Genomic DNA, 20,171 nt, shown 5'->3' on the forward strand with positions numbered 1-20,171 from the left:
CATAAAACAGGTTTAAAAGATGCTCATTGTTTTGAGAAATCCACAGACATTGCCTCTACAAGCCACACAAAGCTGGGGAAATCCACGCTCTCACTGAAGCATAACTAAATAGTTCTGTTTTCTCACCATAGATCAAACAGCCATGCCAGGAAACAGCTGTGTGTTGCTCATTGGCATGTCGCTACTGCTTTTCTAACTTAAAACAGGTGTTTGAAAGCACTGAAAATGCAGTTTGAGCAGCGATCACTGATGCACTGAGCAACTGAAATTACATTCCACCTTTTATCCAAGGCTTTTAAAGCTCTTCACAAATTTTTGCAGCATCCCTATTAGGTAGTTTTGCCTCCATTTTACATACAGGGACACTATTTTATTCTGTTTCTGGCTTTACAACTGCCCTAACAAGCTTTGTATGTGTAATTGTTCACTTGTGGTAGCAATGGTGGAAACATTAGCAAGGACAGGGCTCACAATAGGGTTAGATCACACAGCGATAAAAATACCAAAGGTCTCTCTCTATTAGTGCTCCTATCAATTCTGCCCCAGGTAGTGAATTACAGCAACCACATTTACTGATGTATGTGCATCCAGCAAATCAGTTAGAGAACCAAGAATGGAAGACAGGATTCCCTAGTCCCGTGGCCACTTGACAATACTTCCTCCAGTTAACCTTTGCAGCTAGACCGATCAAACATTTTTGTTGCTGTTGAAACAATTTCTAAGCTAAGAGTTTTTTGGTTTTTTTTTTGGTCAGTTAATGAAAAATCAACCCCCCAAAACTTTAGTGTTTTGAAAATAAAAGCTTGTTTTTGTCCCCCCCCCCCAATTATCTCTTTTTGACCAGTCCTCCTTAAAAGTATGGATGGAGTCTGGTGCCAAATATCTCACTTCTCAATCCCTTCCCTTATTCCATATGGCTTCCCTCAATCCCATGAGCCTTTCAGCTCCACTCTCCCAGGCACTAAGAGGCTTCCACCCTCCAAGCAGGCAAATGAGCCTTATATTCTCTCCCCTCCCCCTACTTATGTCCCTGATCTCTTGAGCACTGAGCCATTTTTGTCTCTGCCAGGTCTGCCTTGGCCCTAGATGCTGCTGCTGCTCTGAGGATCTTGCCTTACTGCCGCTTCTACTGCTTAGCATGAAGCAAAATGCAGAGCCCAGCAGCAACAGGAAGCTGGGCAAGTCTGCCATGTGGTTTGGCAGATATGCCCTGATCCTCTCATTTCTCTGGCTATATATGTTCCACCCCACAGTACCACCTGGAGACCTCCCAGGAAACAAGCCAGTTCTCAAAGTGAATATTCAAGGGTTAATATTGAATAGGCTGCATATGTGTGTATATATGTACATATTTTTTGTGGTACAAGCAATGCAAATTTTTTTTTGCCCTTCTCTTGATTATGTGTTAATCTGCCTTTAAACATTCTTATCCTTGACATGCAATTTTGTAGGCATTCTATCAGGTTTTATATCCCATTTTGAAAATAATAAATACCAAGCTTGTACCTTTGTTTATCTCCTTCATACAGCGTGATGCCATTTTTTGTCTTACAGACTATCAAGGAGAATACAAAAGTTTTACTCTTTGGTCTAAAACTTCGTGAATGTAACTCCATGAAAGAGAAACCATTTATAACAGTAGCTAGCATTTTCCAGGGTAAGTGACATGTTGAGAAGGAAGGATTCAATTTCCAACTCTGCCAGAAACTTCCTGTAAGATGTAAGGCAAGTTGCTTAATCGTAATGCCTCAGTTCCCCATTTGTCAAATGCCACTTAACATTTCCTTCTTCCCATACTTTATCTGTTTTGTCTGCCTAAATTGTCTTACTGTTTGTACAACACCTCGTACAATGGGGCCCTGATTTCGGCTGGTTCCTTTAGTCTCCAATAAACAAGAAGTAATAATAATAGCAACATTTAGATTGAGCATCTGATCTAAACTATAAAGCTAGTGTTTCGGGGACTCGAATATAATTTTTCCAAGCAGGTAGTATTGGGAGAGGCAGTTTTTAAAAGACTGGATTTCAAACCATGAGCTTATGTATATCATAATTTATCCTGACATAATATGTGATCATTTTCTTAAATCCCAGGCTTTGACATATCCCTCATTCGTCACTCGCACAAATCTCCCAGCACAACACACACTCCCACAAGTCATCGGTTTAAGGTTTCTTAGAGCTGCCTGGAAAATGGAGCAGCTTGGTAAGCTGCCTGCCGGTAGAATCTAGAGCCTTCCACCCCCACCACTTCCCTGATTAACTGCTAGCCTGTGCCCCTTCACAGATAGAGCTTTACTTCTCCAGAACCTCTCCCACGTACCTGACTAACTGCCAGCCTGGAGGGCTATGCCAACAGTCATTTGGCTGAGTTGCACATGTATCAACCCGAGTTTTGTTAAAACTGCCAAGGTGCAGGAGGAAGGATGAGTGAGAGAGAGATGTAACTGCTGCTGTTTTACCAAAATTTTACCAAATGTTTTACCAAAACAAAGATCACTATTCTCACGCTCCCAAAGCAACCCTGAAATTGCCTGCCTGAAAGTGTTATCCTTACCATAAACTTGAGTGCTTACCATAAATCCACAGATCATCACTAGTTTTACTGCTAAGGTAAAAGGTGAGAATAAAAGAAGGTGCAAAAAATGAGAATGGGATAACAATACAAAGTAGCTAGGGGAGAGGCTTTTATTGTAGCTATTTAGCACTTAGACAAATCTGTACATACACAAGCGTTTATCGGGTACATATCATGGGGAACTGAACTGGCTAATATCAGAAGTCACATGTTTTCTTGCAACTGAGTTGTATTTTTCTCTTGTCTTTCAGCAATTAATCAAGACAAAGTATTAGCAATGGGATATAATATTAATGAATTCTTAAACTACTCATCAGTTCATAAAATTAGGTACACAGTTTTTGTTCCTTAAGTGAAGTCTTGTAAATTCTCATGTCCTGTAGAAAACAGTGTGCTAGACAGATGGTGTCCTAAAGCCTTTAAAACATGCTATGTCAAATCATTTTTAAATGCAGTTTCTTTTTAACTAGAAATGCTCTGCATTTCTTTCTTCCTCATCCTTTGAGATTGCATCAGGCCCAACGGAGTATCTTGTACTCCTGTAGAACCTGCCCCCATCACTACAGCTTACAATAAAACACCTTCAAAAAGGCATTGCCACTCTTGTGAGGCTAGTTGGATTATTCACAAGTGTATGTAGTAGCTGTGTATAATAGTATAGTAGCTGTAGAGGGGGCCTTTGAGATTTGCATTAGCATCATTAATTACTATAAGCTCCTCAGATTACAAATTTAGCCCTTGTGGGTTTCATGATCTACATAGTTTAGTAAGTGCAGTGCTCATGGAGTCAATATGCGCCACAAGGGTTTTGTCTTCATCTTTGACCCAGGTGCAGTCAGACAGGCCATATGCACCCAAAATGCTGGCTTAGAAATGTCTCCTGTGCAAGTCTGTAGAGTTAGTCAATTGTACACCAGAAGTGACAGACAATTGACCTTTGGATTGATTAGAGCATTAAGACAGCACAATGTAGCTAGTACGTTGGAGCTGAAAAAGAAATGACTATTTATTAGCCGTATAGTCTGCAATCTGTAGTAATGCCACCAATCATGACTCTATTTTAACTTTTATTTTTTTTTAATTTTTTAATTTTTATTTTTTTAAATCCCTAGTCTCCATGTAGCTAATACGACTATCCAAAAAAGACTACAAGAGGGCCAGGCCACTGCTCTTGCTCCTCTCTCCTCCTATCAAACAGTTTGGGAAACTTTTGCTAACCAGTCCAAACTGGAGAGAGACACGTTTGTGCATGATGTTTTCCCAAGTGGTTTCCTCTGGGGCACATCCACTGGTTCCTTTAACGTTGAAGGAGGCTGGGCTGAGGATGGAAAAGGAGAGAGTTTTTGGGACTGGTTTGGGCAGCACGGTCATGTCCACATGAATCGGACTGCAAATGTGGCATGTGACAGTTACCACAAAATAGACTATGATGTTTACCTGCTCAGGGGTCTTCAGTCAAAGTTGTACAAGTTTTCTATATCCTGGCCCAGGATTTTTCCCACTGGCATTAGAAACAGCTTCAGCCCCCAAGGTGTAAATTACTACAATAAATTGATAAACAGCTTACTGGATTCTAATATTGAGCCCATGGTGACCTTGTTCCACTGGGACCTCCCACAAACACTGCAACATCTTGGTGGATGGCAGAATGAAAGCATTATTGATACTTTTGCAGACTATGCAGACTTCTGCTTTGCCACCTTTGGGGATCTGGTTAAGTTTTGGATTACCTTCCATGAACCTTGGGTCATTAGCTACGCTGGCTGTGGCACTGGACAGCATCCCCCGGGAATCACTGGTCCAGGAGTAGCATCTTATAAGGTACCCACAAAGAGGAGCTTGCATTCTTGGGGCTATTGTAGTTGTGCTTTTTCTTTGATTACATTCTGTTTGTGTTGATTCTGTGACCTGGTGGTGGGGAAATCTCAAATGATCTGTATGTAAGGCCTGCGCTCTCATCAAGACATATCCGTACTGCAGCACTTATAAGAAATCTGCTAATTAGCAAGGGCTTGGTTAATAGGCAAATAAAGGGTTAATACTTAATTGTACCAAAACAAAGAAAATGAATGTGTTTGATTGTATCCCTCTCCTCCCAAAGCCCTTATTGTCACATCACTCTTCATTTTAGGCTGGGATTTTCAAAGAGGCCAAAGGAAGTTGGATTTCAATGGGAGTGCGATTTGAAAAACCCAACCTTAAATTGCGAGACATTCAGGACAGGTACTATATCCTGCCTGCCATGTGTTTGTCCAATGGCCTATACATAAAGAGAAGACTCTACTTGCAACTGAATTGAAGGTGTATCTGGCTTGGAATGTGGCAGCTTCTTAACATTGCTTATCACAGCTATGAAATAAGTTGACTGAACTTCAAACCTCAAAGCTTGAATCTGCATTTGCGGCTAAGGTGACAGGAGAGGTTTCTTTCCTCACTGGATTCAAACTAGTTTTATGTAGCACTTTCTATGAACTTGACTGGGGTTTTATGTTGGGTAGGAATGTTTAATTTTTATATGTACTTAATCTTCATGTTTAAAAGTTCTTAAACTGCTGGCTCCAAACCTGTGTGCAGTGCTGCGACTACTTCTCTCCTTCTTCTCTCCCAAGGTGGCTCACTCAGTTATTAAGGCGCATGCAAAAGCCTGGCACTTATATGATGACCGATATCGTTCCCAGCAGCATGGTAAAGTGGGAGTTGTGCTGAATTCAGATTGGGCTGAACCAAAGACCCCAACAAGTTCTGAAGATGTGAAGGCAGCTGAGCGCTACATGCATTTCATGCTAGGCTGGTTTGTTCACCCTATATTTGTTAATGGAGACTACCCAGATTTCCTGAAGTCCCAGATCCAACAGAAGAACCAGCAGTGCTCTATCTCAGTTGCCATCCTTCCTTCATTTAGTGAGGAAGAGAAGTCCATAGTGAAAGGAACTGCAGATTTCTTTGGTCTTTCTCATTACACTTCCAGACTGATCAGCACTGCAGTTAATGACACGTGTATTCCAGCCTATGAGAGTGTTGGGAACTTTTCCCAACATGTTGATCCTTCTTGGCTACAGACTACCTCATCTGGGATCAGAGTGGTCCCTTGGGGGCTGAGAAGGCTGTTGAAGTTTGTTTCCCAGGAATATACAGGGACTAGGATCCCAATTTACATAGCAGGGAATGGTGTGCCCACAGAAGATGGAGGGGATGTTATTAATGACATGAAGAGAATGGATTATTTCAGACTGTACATCAACGAGGCTCTGAAAGATATGCAGTATTTGTTTTTAAATGGTTAAATGTTATTTAATTGGGCCAGTGTTTTTTCACTTAAACTTGTGACAACCTGTGAACATTCCCACTTGTGTGGTACCATTAAAGCTATATCCTCTGTCAACTGCAGCCACTAGATGTGACTTGATCCCACAGTCCAGGCCTGAATATGTTTCCCAGACCTGAAAAAGAGCTCTGTGTAAGCTCAAAAACTTCTTTCACCAACAGAAGTTGGTCTAATAATATTACCTCCCCTTCCATATTCTCTCTGTGCATACTATGTAAGGTAGGCAAACTTGGGCCCAACCCTGCACTGAGCTCTGGGGGAAGACCCTTATCCTTATACAAAGCCCTACTGAAGTCAATGTGCTACCAGGCAAGTGTCAGAATCCACCAGACTGGATCTCTTGCAGGATCAGGACCAAAGTGCAGAAGACTGGCATATCCCTGCCCAGAGTATGAGAACATCAGAGAGAGTGAGTGAGCATATGTGTGTGTGTGTATGTGTATGTATATATATAAGTGCTTTACAAAGCAGCTCAGTATCATTAACTGTGATTGGTGACCCTACCCCTTTTGGTAATCTCCATAGAAAGGTTGAAGACTGAATGCATAAGGCAAGTGAACTACCCTCTGATCTGAGTAGAGATTCCCTGATGGTTGTAGATGGATGCACCTTGGTAGGGCAGTGTGAGGAAGCTGGCACTGCTGCCTCTATTATACACGTTCTGTGGTTAATTATAGGACTTCTTTCTCCAGGAAAGTCCAATCAGCACTGAATTTACATGACAGTTCTGTCTCAATATAGTAGTAGGTCCATAAGAAAGCTGTACATTTGCAGTGGCTAAAGACACTTGACCTTCAAAATATAAACATGTTGACTTAGGGGCCAGAAGAAGTAATCAAAAGTGGGAGTTTGAAAGGAACAAATAGTCCTTAGGGACCTAATTCCCATTGACTTGTGAAGGGAGTTAGGCACCAAAGAGCCACTTGTGCCTTTGAAAATCTCCCACATGATAGCACAGCTCACCATGAGTAGGTTGTTGGGTCAGCTTATAGCTGAGTTTTGAAACTGTCTAAATCTATGCACATGAAAAACTAATTTGATTTTTCTCCTTCCCACCTCTTGTAAGTACAACAAATTATGCCTTGCCAATCATCGTTTTCAGTGGTAAACAAGTTATAGATTACAGCCCTGGAAACACTCAGCCAGGGAGACTTGAGGTTTTTCTTAAATAAAAAAGGAAAAGAGGTAGGGGAAACATATTCACAATATTAACACAGTTCCTTTTCTTCGAGCAAGTGCATCTCCAAATTTAAAAAAAAAAAACAAAACCCAAAATATTTTTTTAAAACTTAATATTTTTAATTTCTGAAAACAACTAATGAAAAAATCATCATGCTCTAAGTATTATAAAAACACAGGATAGTGAGTGCATTTCTTACTGCCTCCTAGTGGTTGCTTTATAAAGAAAAAGTCCTGTAACTAACAGGTGCCAGAAGGGCCAGATTTTTTGGACTCAAAAGATCCTAGATTCTGTCCTCCACGTAATATATCTATATATATATCATATCAGTGTTGTCATCTATGTCAATATCTGCACAGTACAGAGATTAATTACAATATGTTATGGTTACTGTTGGTCTCAGATACATGAGATACTTTTCTTTAGTCTCACAATGCATCCTTGGGTGTGTCATTGTATCCTTGTTTGTTCCTTTGTGTAATATTGCCCATTGTCCATAAAAATATTCAAAGTCTAACGTATTTCTCTATTGTATTTTAACAGCTATAAAGCTAGATGCAGTTGATGTTTGGACATATATTGCCCAATCCCTGATTGATGGCTTTGAAGGCCCAGTGGGTTAGAGTCAACTATTTGGACTACATCATGTGAATTTTGAAGATGGCAACAGACAAAGGACACCAAAGGAGTCAGCATATTTCTTCTCCAGTGTTATTGAAAAGAATGGTTTCCCCAAAGAAGTCATGGACAGATCTCTTCAGTTACTGACATGTGATTCACCCCCACCACCAAGGTTACTCTGTTTACCAGCGTCTGATGTACCTTCAAAGGCAAAGGTTGTTTGGGAAAAACTCTCACCCCAAACTAAGTTTGAAAGGGACATGTACTTCTATGGAACCTTCCCAGATGATTTTACATGTGGCATGTCCTCCTCTGCCTACCAGATTGAAGGAGGTTGGGATGAGAATGGCAAAGGGCCTACCATATGGGATAACTTCACCCACATCCCAGGGAACATAAAAAAATAATGAGACTGCAGATATAGCTTGTGATAGCCACAACAACCTAACTGCAGATCTTTACATGCTGACAGCTTTAAGGGTAAAGAGCTATCGCTTCTCTCTGTCTTGGCCTTGCATTTTTCCTAGTGGAAGAAATGATTCCATAAATAGCCACAGGGTTGATTATTACAACCGACTTATCAATGGTTTGACTGCAAGAAATATCACTCCTATGGTCACTCTGTACCACTGGGATCTGCCTCAGGCTCTCCAGGACATTGGTGGCTGGGAGAACAATTTGTTGATTGAACTTTTTGATAGTTTTGTAGACTTCTGTTTCCAGACTTTTGGAGACAGAGTGAAATTTTGGATGACCTTTAATGAACCCTTCGTCATCGCATGGGCTGGATATGGGGTAGGAGATCTTCCACCAAATGTGAAGAATAATCCAGGTCACACTCCCCTATAAGATTACACACACGTTACTAAAAGCTCACACCAAGGTTTACCATGTGTTTGACCATAAATACAGAGTAAGTCAGAAAGGGGTTATTTCTTTGAGCCTCAGTGCTGAGTGGGGTGAACCAAAGACACTGGATGATTCCAGAGATGTGGAAGCAGCAGATCACTATCTGCAGTTTACTCTGGGGTGGTTCGCACACCCAATTTTCAAAAATGGGGACTACCCAGAGGCCATGAAATGGACAGTAGGGAACAGGAGTGAGCTACAGAACTTGCCATCCTCACGTCTGCCAGCTTTCACGGTGGAAGAGAGAGAATACATCGGGGCACAGCTGACGTCTTCTGTTTCAACACCTACACCTCCAAAATTATAAAGCATAAGACCATCAGGCTAAAACCATCCTCTTATGAGGATGACCAGGAGCGATCAGAGGAGGTTGATTCATCCTGGCCTACCTCAGCAATTACAGGAATGAGACCTGTAGCCTGGGGTCTCAGAAGGCTGCTGAATTGGATTAAACAGGAATGTGGCAATCCCCCAATTTACGTAACTGAAAATGGGGTGGGAACAAAGACCAAATCTGACGATGACACTAACCAGATATTTTACTACAAAACATACATCGATGAAGCTATGAAAGGTATTGGAGTTATTTACATTAGTGCTAGCATGATGTTGAAAGATTTCCACCATCATGGGCTCCAGGCCTGCTTTTTCTCCCAGTGAGGAATGCCTTTTAAAAGATAAGCATCCCTTGTCTTCGCTAACACATCAGGAACTGAAGATGCTTAGACTGAGCTGTGCAGCTTGCCAGGTCTAAGTTGGAGGTCACCCTAGAAATAGTTTTACAAACAAAAATTGAGCTTTCTCATCTCCTTTATGCTCACCTTCCCTTCTTGTTCATTTACCCTTCTTTCCCTTTTGTTATGCCATGCTGGTTGATGCTTCTTGGATGGATATTGAGTCAGGCCCGAATAGCTAGCAATTACCATCCATTGATGATTCTGAATTAGGAAGCTTTTGCTTCCGTTGTCCCTTCCATGAGCTGCAGAGTTAGCTTAAACAGCATGTTGGGGATTCCCATGGTTTGGGGGAATCTCTAGGTGTGAAAGAGCCAGCCTGTACCATCCCAGACCCTATAGTATAAGAGTGTCAGAGGAGAAGGGGAATTGTCTAAAAAATACTGAACCACTGGCAGTAGAACAGACCCTTGGGGAACTGATGCAGCTAGGCATCATTTAGTGCAGCCTTGCAGATCTGGGGCATGGAGCCTTGATTTTACTATGCACAGGCCTTAATGGGGAAAAGGGGAGTTGATGATAATTTTAACTGAGGTAACTAAACTAGAGATGACTCTGTGCCATGAAACTCAGCTCTGGACTTTGAGAAAAACTTTAGGGGTGTTCAGATTCAGGGTTTGGGGTTTTTTTCCTCCCATCTCTAAACTAGAACAAACAGAGAAGACACTAGAGCCTTCATTATCTTCTGATAATGCCTGGTTTACCAATTGGCTGTAATGTACTGACTTTGCGTATATGATATTGCCCTCTAGGGACTGGCCCATCCAAATAGTAAGGGATGCTTCTAAAGATACTAGCTAAGGAAGGTGTCCTTTAGCTTGAGGATGAGGGTTCTAGTTTCACTTCCTGAAGGGGTGTATGATTCATCAAGTGTTTGTGTTCATAACATGACTCCTTTGCAATACCTTATAGTTTAAATTAGTGTACTTCACTGATACTGTTCTATCACATATGTTATCCAAGCAACTGTTTCGTTTTGTTTTTTTAAATTTTTTTCAGCCTACAAGTTGGATGGCGTTAATCTTCAAGGATATGTTGCTTGGTCTCTCATGGATAACTTTGAATGGTTGCATAGTTACAGTGCCAGGTTTGGACTGCACCAGGTTGATTTTGAAAATCCCAACAGGCCAAGGACCCCCAAACGATCTGCTGTGTACTATGCTGAAGTCATACGTAACAACGGGATCCCATTACCAAAAGAGGATGAGTTTTTATATGGGGAATTTCCAAAGAATTTTTCATGGAGCGTAGCAACCACAGCATATCAGGTTAGGAGATCATGTGTACATTACCAGTGAACAAGTGATTGTTTCAGAGGACACTCAAAGCTTTTATAAAACTGGGATTTAGTAAAATAGTAGGAGCTTCTAATAGCTAATATCAGACTGGGGGAACGCAAAGACACTTAAGAATAAAGTATGTCCTAAAATGGGAATTTAACTTCGAAATCAAGAAAACTTGTTTTTGTATAATTATAGATTAAAGGAGCCTGGAGAGCAGATGGGAAAGGACTTAGCATTTGGGACCAGTTTGCTCATACTCCTTTGAAAATTAGCAATGATGAAAATGTAGATGTAGTTTGTGACAGCTACCACAAGCTTAAGAAGGACTTGGCTAGTCTGAGAGCTCTCCAAGTGTCTCACTATCACTTTTCAATCTCCTGGCCCCGTGTTCTCCCAGATGGAACTACAAAGCATGTAAATGAAGCTGGATTAAACTATTATGAGAGGCTTATTGATGTTCTCCTTGCATCTAATATTAAACCTCAGGTAAACATCTATATATAATAAAATTTCAGGATTATCACTGCCTGTGTGTCATTTTGAAGCCTAGAATGTCTGTTGTCAGTGTTAAGCAATGGACACAGCTACTAGGATGCTTGAGAGGTCTTTTTGTTTAGAATATTACCAGGTTCAATCACTATTGGTATTTGCAGTCTGTTACCATCCAATTTTTCAATTTTTCAGTCATATTGGGCTTTTTTATGCATGTGACGTTACACCTGTAATACGGTACAGCCTTCCAGCCCTACATTTTTATAATTCTGTTAGGTGAAGTCACCTCAAGAGGTCATCTTGTCCAGTCCCCCATGCTGAGGCAGGATTAAATACACTTAGGCCACCATGTCAGCTGTTTGTCTAACCTTTTCTTAAAAACCTCAAGCGTGGGGGATTCCCTCGGTAACCTATTCCAGTTCTTATTTACCCTTTTAGTTAGAACATTTTATCTAATATCTAACTTCAGTCTTCACTGCAGCACATAATGATGCTTGGACTGTGAATCCCATAAAAAGCTGTTAATAACAATTTGATACCAAAAATAAAATTTTTCATTCTCTCAAATTGCATGTGCAATCATCCCTGAACCCTGGTCCTAAGAGTTGCTGAACTCTCAATTTTTATGGATTCAGGGAGAGTTGCGGTTGTTCAGAAGTCTTGCAGGATTGGCCTCTATCTTTGTAAATAACAGAATCAAAGTTTATTTTCCCCTTCAAACATGAAGCACGTGAATGTCTCAGCCTGGCAAAAAATAGGAATTTTATTTAAAAGGGTAGAGAAAAACCATATCTTGTGGTTTTCCCAGCTGCAATCCGTGTGGTGTGAAATGCGGGACTGAGAAGCGATGCTTGATGCTCAGGGAATCTTGGGTGTCTTTAAAAAAAATCCCTACATTTATAGGGCTATCAATTCACTGTCTTGCATTGGATGGGTGCAGGGAGGGGAGGTACCAGATTCTAATTTTAGCTTGCTTTGACAGCAATTCATCCACTTGGGTCCATCGCTGGGCTGTTGTGAGTATTGATTACATTAAGGATTAAATCCAAACCTGGCAGAAATAGGTGCATCTCCAGGGCTGGATTTTTACCAGTGTCTGAAAAGACTGTAGAAGTAATGAGTAGTAGTATTTGTGTGTATTAGTGACCACTGTATTGGGCTGCGCACAATACAGGCTTCGGGAGATTCCCTTTATGATACAAATCAATTAGTGTAAATGCCTGTCAGTGAGTGATAGTCATGTGATGATAATGCAGACTTCCGTAGGTAACGTTATGTTCCTTGTCCATTTCTTCATGAATGAGAGTGAATCAGTGGTTATCTCATAAAGTAACTAGTGATGTTTGTAACCCGTCTCTCTACATAGGTAACTATTTACCACTGGGACCTCCCTCAGGCCCTGCAGAACGTTGGAGGGTGGGAGAATGAAACTATAGTTCAGAGATTTAAAGAATATGCTGCGTTACTTTTCCAGAGGCTGGGAGATAAAGTGAAATTTTGGCTAACCCTCAATGAACCCTATGTAATTGCAAATCTTGGCTATGGCTATGGCACATCTGCCCCAGGTATGGCTACTGTCTTTCAGCTGTGTTCTCCAGTGTGAGTAAGAAGCAAGTTCATGGTTAATCAGGAGACATGATGATTTTATGGTTAAGGCACTGGATTGGGACTCAAAGGTCTGAGTTCAATTCCTGGGTCTGCCACAGACTTTCATTGTGACCTTGGGCAAGTCATTTTTATGTCTCTTTGCTTCAATTCCTTATACTGGGAGTTTCCAAAGAACTTTTAATAAAACATTCCTTCTGCAACATATCAGTTTGGGAAATGACAATGTGAATTACAAGTGGACAATCAAATGTGTATGCAGAAAACACAGGTTTTATAAAATGGGGGTTTGTAAAGTTTTACTTAATAGGGGGATTGCAAGGATAAAATCTGTGAGGTGCTGAGTACTAGATAGGGTGATCAGATAGCAAGTCTGAAAAATTGAGATGGAGGTTACAGGCACCCATATAAGACAAAACCTTGAATGTTGGGACTGTCTCTATAAAATTGGGACATCTGGTCACCCTAATACTAGAGTATGGAGGCCCATATAATTATCCAGAGAGACAGGACCATACAGTACCTCCTGTGGAGACACCTGCATGTGAGCTGTGGAACCTCTGCAGGGCTCACGCATCACATCCTTGAAGTCATCCCCTAATGGGAGATTTCAGACATGCAGCTTCCCCACATCATGGATCTCCAGGAAGGGAAAAGTTCCCTCAATCCTATGGCAAGAGATTCTCTCTGTATGTTGTTCTGGACCCCTCTGCCCTGCAGTTTGGCCCCTGTGGTGCCAGATGACATGGTGTTTCTTCTTTTACTGGCAGTTCTAGTTGTTCTTTTTGTGTTACTCTGCTGGAAACAGCAGGCTTGGTTGTGAGAGCAGCCTTGTGTCACCTCATATATTGCTTTCTTCAGGAATATTTGCTAGACCAGGTAAAGCTCCTTATATAGTAGGGCATAACTTAATAAAGGCCCATGCTGAAGTCTGGCATCTTCACAACGAAACCTACCATCCTAAACAAGGAAGATTAATCTCCATTACCATTAACTCTGACTGGGCTGAGCCAAGAGACCCTGACAAGCAGGAAGATATTGATGCTGTGAGGCGATATGTGCAGGTACACAGGAGATCTCACCAATACACCCTCAGCTCTTTCTCCCATTTTCCTAATCCCATGGTTACTATGATGCAGAGATGCCTTGACCTGGATTGCTGCCTTGTCATTTTCTAGCAGATTGTTGCAGTGAACCAAGCCTAACACTGAGGGTCTCAATATCTTTTTCATATAACAATAGTTTTAATTGTATAGACTCTCCTTAAGATTTTTGTCTCCCAGGGACACCCATCCTGTCCTTGATAACACCCTGTAGCAGAGCAGTTATACAGTAAGCAGCAGAGAAGAGCCAAAATAGAAATACAGCACCACAGCTTTGTTGTTCTTACTGATAACGTAAGGCACTTCCCTGCATCTCTGTTTGCTCATTCATTTAAAATTGCAGGTAAATGGTATGGCACAAATTTTGCCATTGGCTAGTAGAATATTAGTTCAGATTCTTGCATGGCATTCAGTTGGAGATGTGTTATTTAACCCCTCAACCCCTCTCTTGTTTCCTTGGCTTAGTTTTATGGTGGTTGGTTTGCTTATCCCATTTTCAAAAACGGGTATTACAATGAAGTGATGAAAACTAGGATACGGGAGCGCAGCCTGGCCCAAGGGCTGAGCACATCGCAGTAAGCACCTGGTAACAAGACATGAGCAAATACGGTAACTTCCACCTTGTAAAATTCCACTGCCCTGCTAAGGATGTGTGTGTGGGCTAGTAAATATTCATAATTATTTCAAAGCTGGGGTGAAGTAGTTATGATAAATTTGCAGTGACCCTAACTCCTGAGGTGTTATGTGACAGTGGTTAAAACAGTGGCCTCGCTGTAACTGAGGTGCAGTGCCAGTAAAACTCAGCAGACAAACTACCTTCTGAGTGTCATATTTATTATGAAAGGATGGGGACGATAATGAGTTGGGATTCAGGGTTATGATAAACCGTATGAATCATTTCCCCTTGAAAATAAACCTGGTTAGGCCAAGGAACATTCTCTAGCCTGCTTAGTTCTGCAGTGGTGGGATCCCAGCAGTGCCTCCTAATCTGTAGTGACTCACATCTTCTCTACTATACAGTCCAGCAGTTACCTAGCAGTGGTTTAAAACCTTAACTCTAGCAATAACATTTTCGTTTGTTTGCTGTCCAAGATGTGAAGAATGCCCCTAACAACCTGTAACCCCTCCTTTTGTCATATGACTGCAGTGGTGTTAACTGGCCACTCTACCTGGAATGGTCCCTTAGGATATGTGCTAGCTACTTACGCTAAACAATCTGCTCTATCTTGCATTTAGTTGTGGTCAGGGCCGGCTTTAGGCTGATTGGCCCGATTCCCCTGAATTGGGCCCCGCACCTAAGAGGGCCCCGCGCCGGCGCCTTTTTAATTTTTACTCACCTGACGGCACTCCGGGTCTTCAGCGACGGGTCCTTCACTCGCTCGGGTCTTAGGTGGCAGGTCCTTGAGTGCTGCCAAAGACCTGGAGTGAGTGAAGGACCCGCTACCGAAGTGCCACCGAAGACCCAGAGCGCTGCCAGGTGAGTACAAATTGGGCCCTGCACTTGCTGAAGCTGGCCCTGGCTGTGGTGCTCTGAATACCTTTCCCAGACCTGAAGACAAGCTCTGTGTGGCTCGAAAGCTTGTGTCTCTTGCCAACAGATGATATTAATTTACCCATCTCGTCTCCTTTAAGGCGGAATGCTTTGTCAGGGTCAGTCCCTTCCCGCTTGCACCAATTCACTGGTGTAGCTCAATCCATTTTTCAAGACCACCAAATAAACTTTTTTATACAAGTGCTCACCATCTGTACACAGCATTGTCTGACCTGTTTTGTGTAGAATATTTTACCTACTTGATTTCTGACCTATGTACATTCAATTTGTTAATCTTGTAAATGAGCAAATGGAGAGGATTTGGGATAAATTAATTTATTATCTTAATTAAATACATGTATAGGAGTTGCTGTATTCCTCTAGAAAGTTCTTTGCTGCTTTTGGGTTTAATGTTAAAACTACTTCTGCACATCTCATTTGCAAACAATGAACTTCTGTAAAATCACTTTCTTCAAGAGTTTCTTTGGGGTAATGGCACAAACAGGCAGCTCAAAATTGTACAATGGATGCTCTGCAGTGGAAGACCTAATTCTCCTATACAGATGCATTGAATGTTGCTTTCAACTGCTCTTAAAAATGGTATGTTATATTGATCAGCTGTGAAAAATTGAAGCCCGGCAACTCAAGGAACTTAATTAAAAGGCACCAATCTGGCCAGATGGTACATCTTTCCATTGTGCTATCACAGCATTATCATGAGATGTTGGGCGCAACATCAAACTTCTGTACTGCAGATCACCTTCCCTTTCACAGAGTCTGGCTATACCCTGGCCAAATAGTGAATCGTCTTCACTTTCATAGCATGGTGTAGCAAAACTGGCAGAGCTGTGATCTTGAGCTGTGCAGTATTTCTGATCATTTAACTCTGAAAAGGTAAAAGAATGTTTGATAAAATGTGGTCTTGAAGAAGTTGCTTAGCATGCCCTGGAAAAGGTGCGGTTTGGTGACTGATAGTGCATTAATGCTTGAGTTCTGGTCCCAACTCGGGAAGGAGTGTGTCCTAATGGTTGGAGCAGGTGGCTGGCTGTCAAAATTCTTGTGTTCAAGTTCCATTTCTGCCACTGTCTCGCTTTGGACAAGTCTCTCAATATTCAGGTCAATACAATGGGTATTATGATGCTTACATCAGAGGTTTTTAGGTTGAATAAATTTGTGTCCATAAAGCACTTTTCACAGTCACAGTGGGCTGCGTAAGTTCAATTATTTCTCATTACTATTGTTAACATTCTAACAAGTGTGTAGTCTCTTTAAGGTAATTCATTTTCTTTTCTGAAACTTACTTGTTTTTAAAAGGAAAAGAGATTTGTTTTGTGGTCAATCCTTTAAACATTTCCCAGGAAAAGGAATTTTAGTCTTTTTCTTGTTTTTCCCTTTTAATACAGACTCCCAGAATTTACCGAAGGTGAAAAGCAGAGAATTAAAGGCACATTTGATTTCTTTGGTTTCAATCATTATACCACAATATTGGCATACAACTTAAACTATGCTACTGCCATCTCATCCTATGACACTGATAGGTAAGACATAAGTATAAAGTTATAGAATAACACAGTCAATAATAATAGTCAAATTGGAGCCTGTGCCAATATGATAAATTTTTAAACATTAAAAATTAACCTGGCAAGCTCTTGTACTTTTAGACACCCAATACTTGGGCTAGTAAAATATTCACTGGGTCAGAAGTTTGGGTACTGTCCAAAATTCAGGGAATAAATGTGATGCTTGCTGCCCTTGCGTCACAAGCTTAGGACACTGAATTTTTAGCAAGCACAGTTAAGAACAGAACCAGTAATAAAGGAAAATGTGTTTGTCAAAAGTTGATATAAAAATGTGAGTAGACTAAATGGTACCTTCATATATTCTGGCTTTTGAGATGGCAGACTATACTGGCTTCTAGATACTTAATAGTCGTCTTTTAAATGTGTGTTTGTCGTAAGGGAATTTGTGTACCAACTACAATGTGAAGCTTTAAGGGTGAAACAACTTAAATACTAAACATATATAAAGCTCCTTATTTTAATATTAAATTAACCATCTGGCCTAGTTTTGTATTTAATACATTAGCAAATACAGGCTGCTTTTAGCAACTTCTTTGGTTTATAGGAGGGGGAAATACTGGTAATTTTCCTCGCCACGTATGGTCCCACATAAATAGCTGTTTTGCCATCAGTGTATGGAGAGAGTTTGTAGATAATTCGCATAACTTCAGTGAGAGTTGGTTATCTACATACATGGAGAGGAAAATGAATTACCAGTATCACCCCTGCTATCAGTGAAAATGTTAACCACTGAACTGAACTTGGGAAGAGCTCTCAACAAGCAAGCATGAGGATGGGGACACATCACAAGAGGGGAGGGATCTTTAGAGCTCACAAGCATCCTCCACAAATGATTTAAAGGCCTGCTGAAAAAAACCTTTCACATTTGTACTCCCTGTATTTTATGTCTATTTTTTTTGGTTTTTTTGAGTTTTATCGGTTGTACATAGAAACTGCCTTGAACTCAGTAGCTCTCTGAAACCTGCCCATATCATTGAAGCTTGAATCCTTCTGTAATTTTAACCAAAACCTATATACACTATGGATTCAGTCATGTGTTGTTTGCATCCCCAAAATTGCCATTGATGCACAAGGAATGCAGGATTGAATGTACACGCTGTCTTGGAGGTGCTAAAGTATTTAGCTATACATGTTAGAACCTGGGTTATTTTAGGGTTAGGGTTAGTTTTTGACATAGCTTAAGCCAGGGGCTCTAAGGCTCTTTCAAGGTGAACCACATCTTAATAGATTAGTGAGGTTCACCTCCCCACACCCAGTCAGATCACACCTCATTCTCAAGGCCACCCCAGCAACTGCTTACCAGAGGAAAAGTAATGCTAGAGGAAAGTTATTTGTGTTACTGTCTTTAATTAAATTTTGTTCTTTTGTCCCACCTTTTGCAAGACAATTCTTTTAGGTTTTTATTTCACCTCCATATCCCCCCCATTTTTTTTTTTAAAGACAAAAATCATTTGCTCTGTTCCTCTCTCCCAAGCTCCTTTCCTTCCCTGCCCCCGGTGGTTCTCTCAACCTCCAAATGCTACCCAGTTCCCTGCTTCCTTTCATTTCTGATGTCTTGCCAATGCTACTACCTCAGTCTCCTCTCCTCTTCCTTATACATGGTGCCTGATTTCCCTGATTCCCTGAACATTCTCCTCCACCAGGGGAAACTCTTGGTGATGACCGCCAGCTTCAATCTTATTGCTGCTTCTGTTACTTCAGTCTCAAAGACCCAGAAGTTGAAAGGTAGAATTTGTTGGGCAGCCATTCATGCAATCTGTTAATATTTCTTGTTCATGAAGTTATCCCAGGCACTTCTATAGAGCATATACTGTTGACTCTGAGACAGTAAGCTCTTCAGGGAAGGAACTGTCTGTCTGTACAGGGCCTAGCACAAAGCCTTGACTGGAACCTCTAGGCACTGCTGTAATACAAATAAATAATGTACAATTTGATCCTTGGCCTAAGCTGTGGGAGTTGGCAGAATAAGGTGTTTTATCATTGTTACATTTTGATTCTCATCCACAGGGGGGTAGCTTCAGTAACAGATCGGAGCTGGCTGGACTCTGGTTCCTTCTGGTTAAAGGTGACTCCCTTTGGCTTCAGAAAGATCCTAAGGTGGATAAAAGAAGAGTATGATAACCCTTCAATTTACATTACTGAGAATGGGATTTCTGAACGTGGAGAACTAGGCCTCAATGACGCTTGGCGAATACATTACTACAAGAGTTACATTAATGAAGCATTAAAAGGTACCAGTTCCTTCTGATCAGAACTATGCTTTCACATTTTACCAGGAAACTTATAACGTAGTGCTTGTTCTTAGTTCAAGTAAGACTGGCATCATGGAGGTTCTTGGGTCTTGTCTCTCAGCAGTCCCACTCTCCTGTGCTGGCAGAGGCCAAATACTAAGGGCCATTGACTCAGTACAGAATTAAGACCAATAACTTCAAGCACTTGCCACCTAATTCTAGACTTTTGTTCTTTGCCCCCGTATGTTCCATCATACTCTGTTTGCCTGTGATGTACCTAATCACAGCTGCAGAGAGAGCCCTTCCTGTTGTTCAGGTTTCCCTGATGGATCACTAAACAAGCATTGCTGTGTCTGAGACCAGCACCACCAACTACACCATGTATCTGCATTACTGCTGCAGTGTACTTAGCCTCCAGGGGTCCTCAGTCAAGCAGACCCTGGTTCAGACTCCCATCTATTGTGACAGTTCGCTTTGCCATTCAGAACTGTTGTTCATAGTAGCTTATGGTTCAACTGTCTGCTCAAAGAATGGTTTGATGAGAATTAAGATCAGTTGTCATGTTGCTATTTAATACCTCATCTGTGTAAACACATACTAGCCTATTGTCAGTACTACCTGCTGTTGTTTAATGTTAGTTACAGCAGTGGGCAACTGGGGGGTGGTGGTGAAGTGGTATTCTTCCAAGCTGTGCCCACTGCAGCATTGCTAACCTAAAGAGATCATAAATCCTGAGATTTTAAAAGACCATATTGTGTTTTTTGATTTGTTAAACTCCTCCTGCCCATCCCCAGTATTTGTGTGAAAACTAACTCTATTAGGCAAGATGATTTTGGCTCCTACTCTAGGATTTCTCACCCCAGCATCTGCCTGTCCTCTGCTCAGCAATTAATTCTGTCCCCTGTTTTATTCCTCCTGGGGTTCTTCATTCCTCTCTCTCAGGAGTGGGAAGTTGTAGCAGGGTACCCTCGATCCCTTCCCAGAAGAAGGGAGAGGGAT

At 41.3% G+C, this 20,171-nt stretch overlaps 1 protein-coding gene across 1 annotated transcript in view; it reads left to right on the top strand.

The window, feature by feature from the left end:
* The window catches only part of LCT (lactase), a 33,559-nt gene that overhangs the window by 5,047 nt on the left and 8,341 nt on the right, over positions 1-20,171 (top strand). The window contains 15 exon segments of the mRNA XM_032782623.1: positions 1,555-1,657; positions 2,830-2,908; positions 3,691-4,399; positions 5,188-5,857; positions 7,627-8,102; positions 8,104-8,544; positions 8,546-8,864; positions 8,867-9,187; positions 10,347-10,615; positions 10,826-11,116; positions 12,489-12,687; positions 13,589-13,791; positions 14,296-14,405; positions 16,765-16,899; positions 18,949-19,172. Of these exon segments, the coding sequence (XP_032638514.1) occupies positions 1,555-1,657; positions 2,830-2,908; positions 3,691-4,399; positions 5,188-5,857; positions 7,627-8,102; positions 8,104-8,544; positions 8,546-8,864; positions 8,867-9,187; positions 10,347-10,615; positions 10,826-11,116; positions 12,489-12,687; positions 13,589-13,791; positions 14,296-14,405; positions 16,765-16,899; positions 18,949-19,172 (4,549 nt within the window).

The sequence above is a fragment of the Chelonoidis abingdonii genome, chromosome 10 (genome assembly GCF_003597395.2).
Source record: "Chelonoidis abingdonii isolate Lonesome George chromosome 10, CheloAbing_2.0, whole genome shotgun sequence".
NCBI classification, from domain to species: Eukaryota; Metazoa; Chordata; order Testudines; family Testudinidae; genus Chelonoidis; species Chelonoidis abingdonii.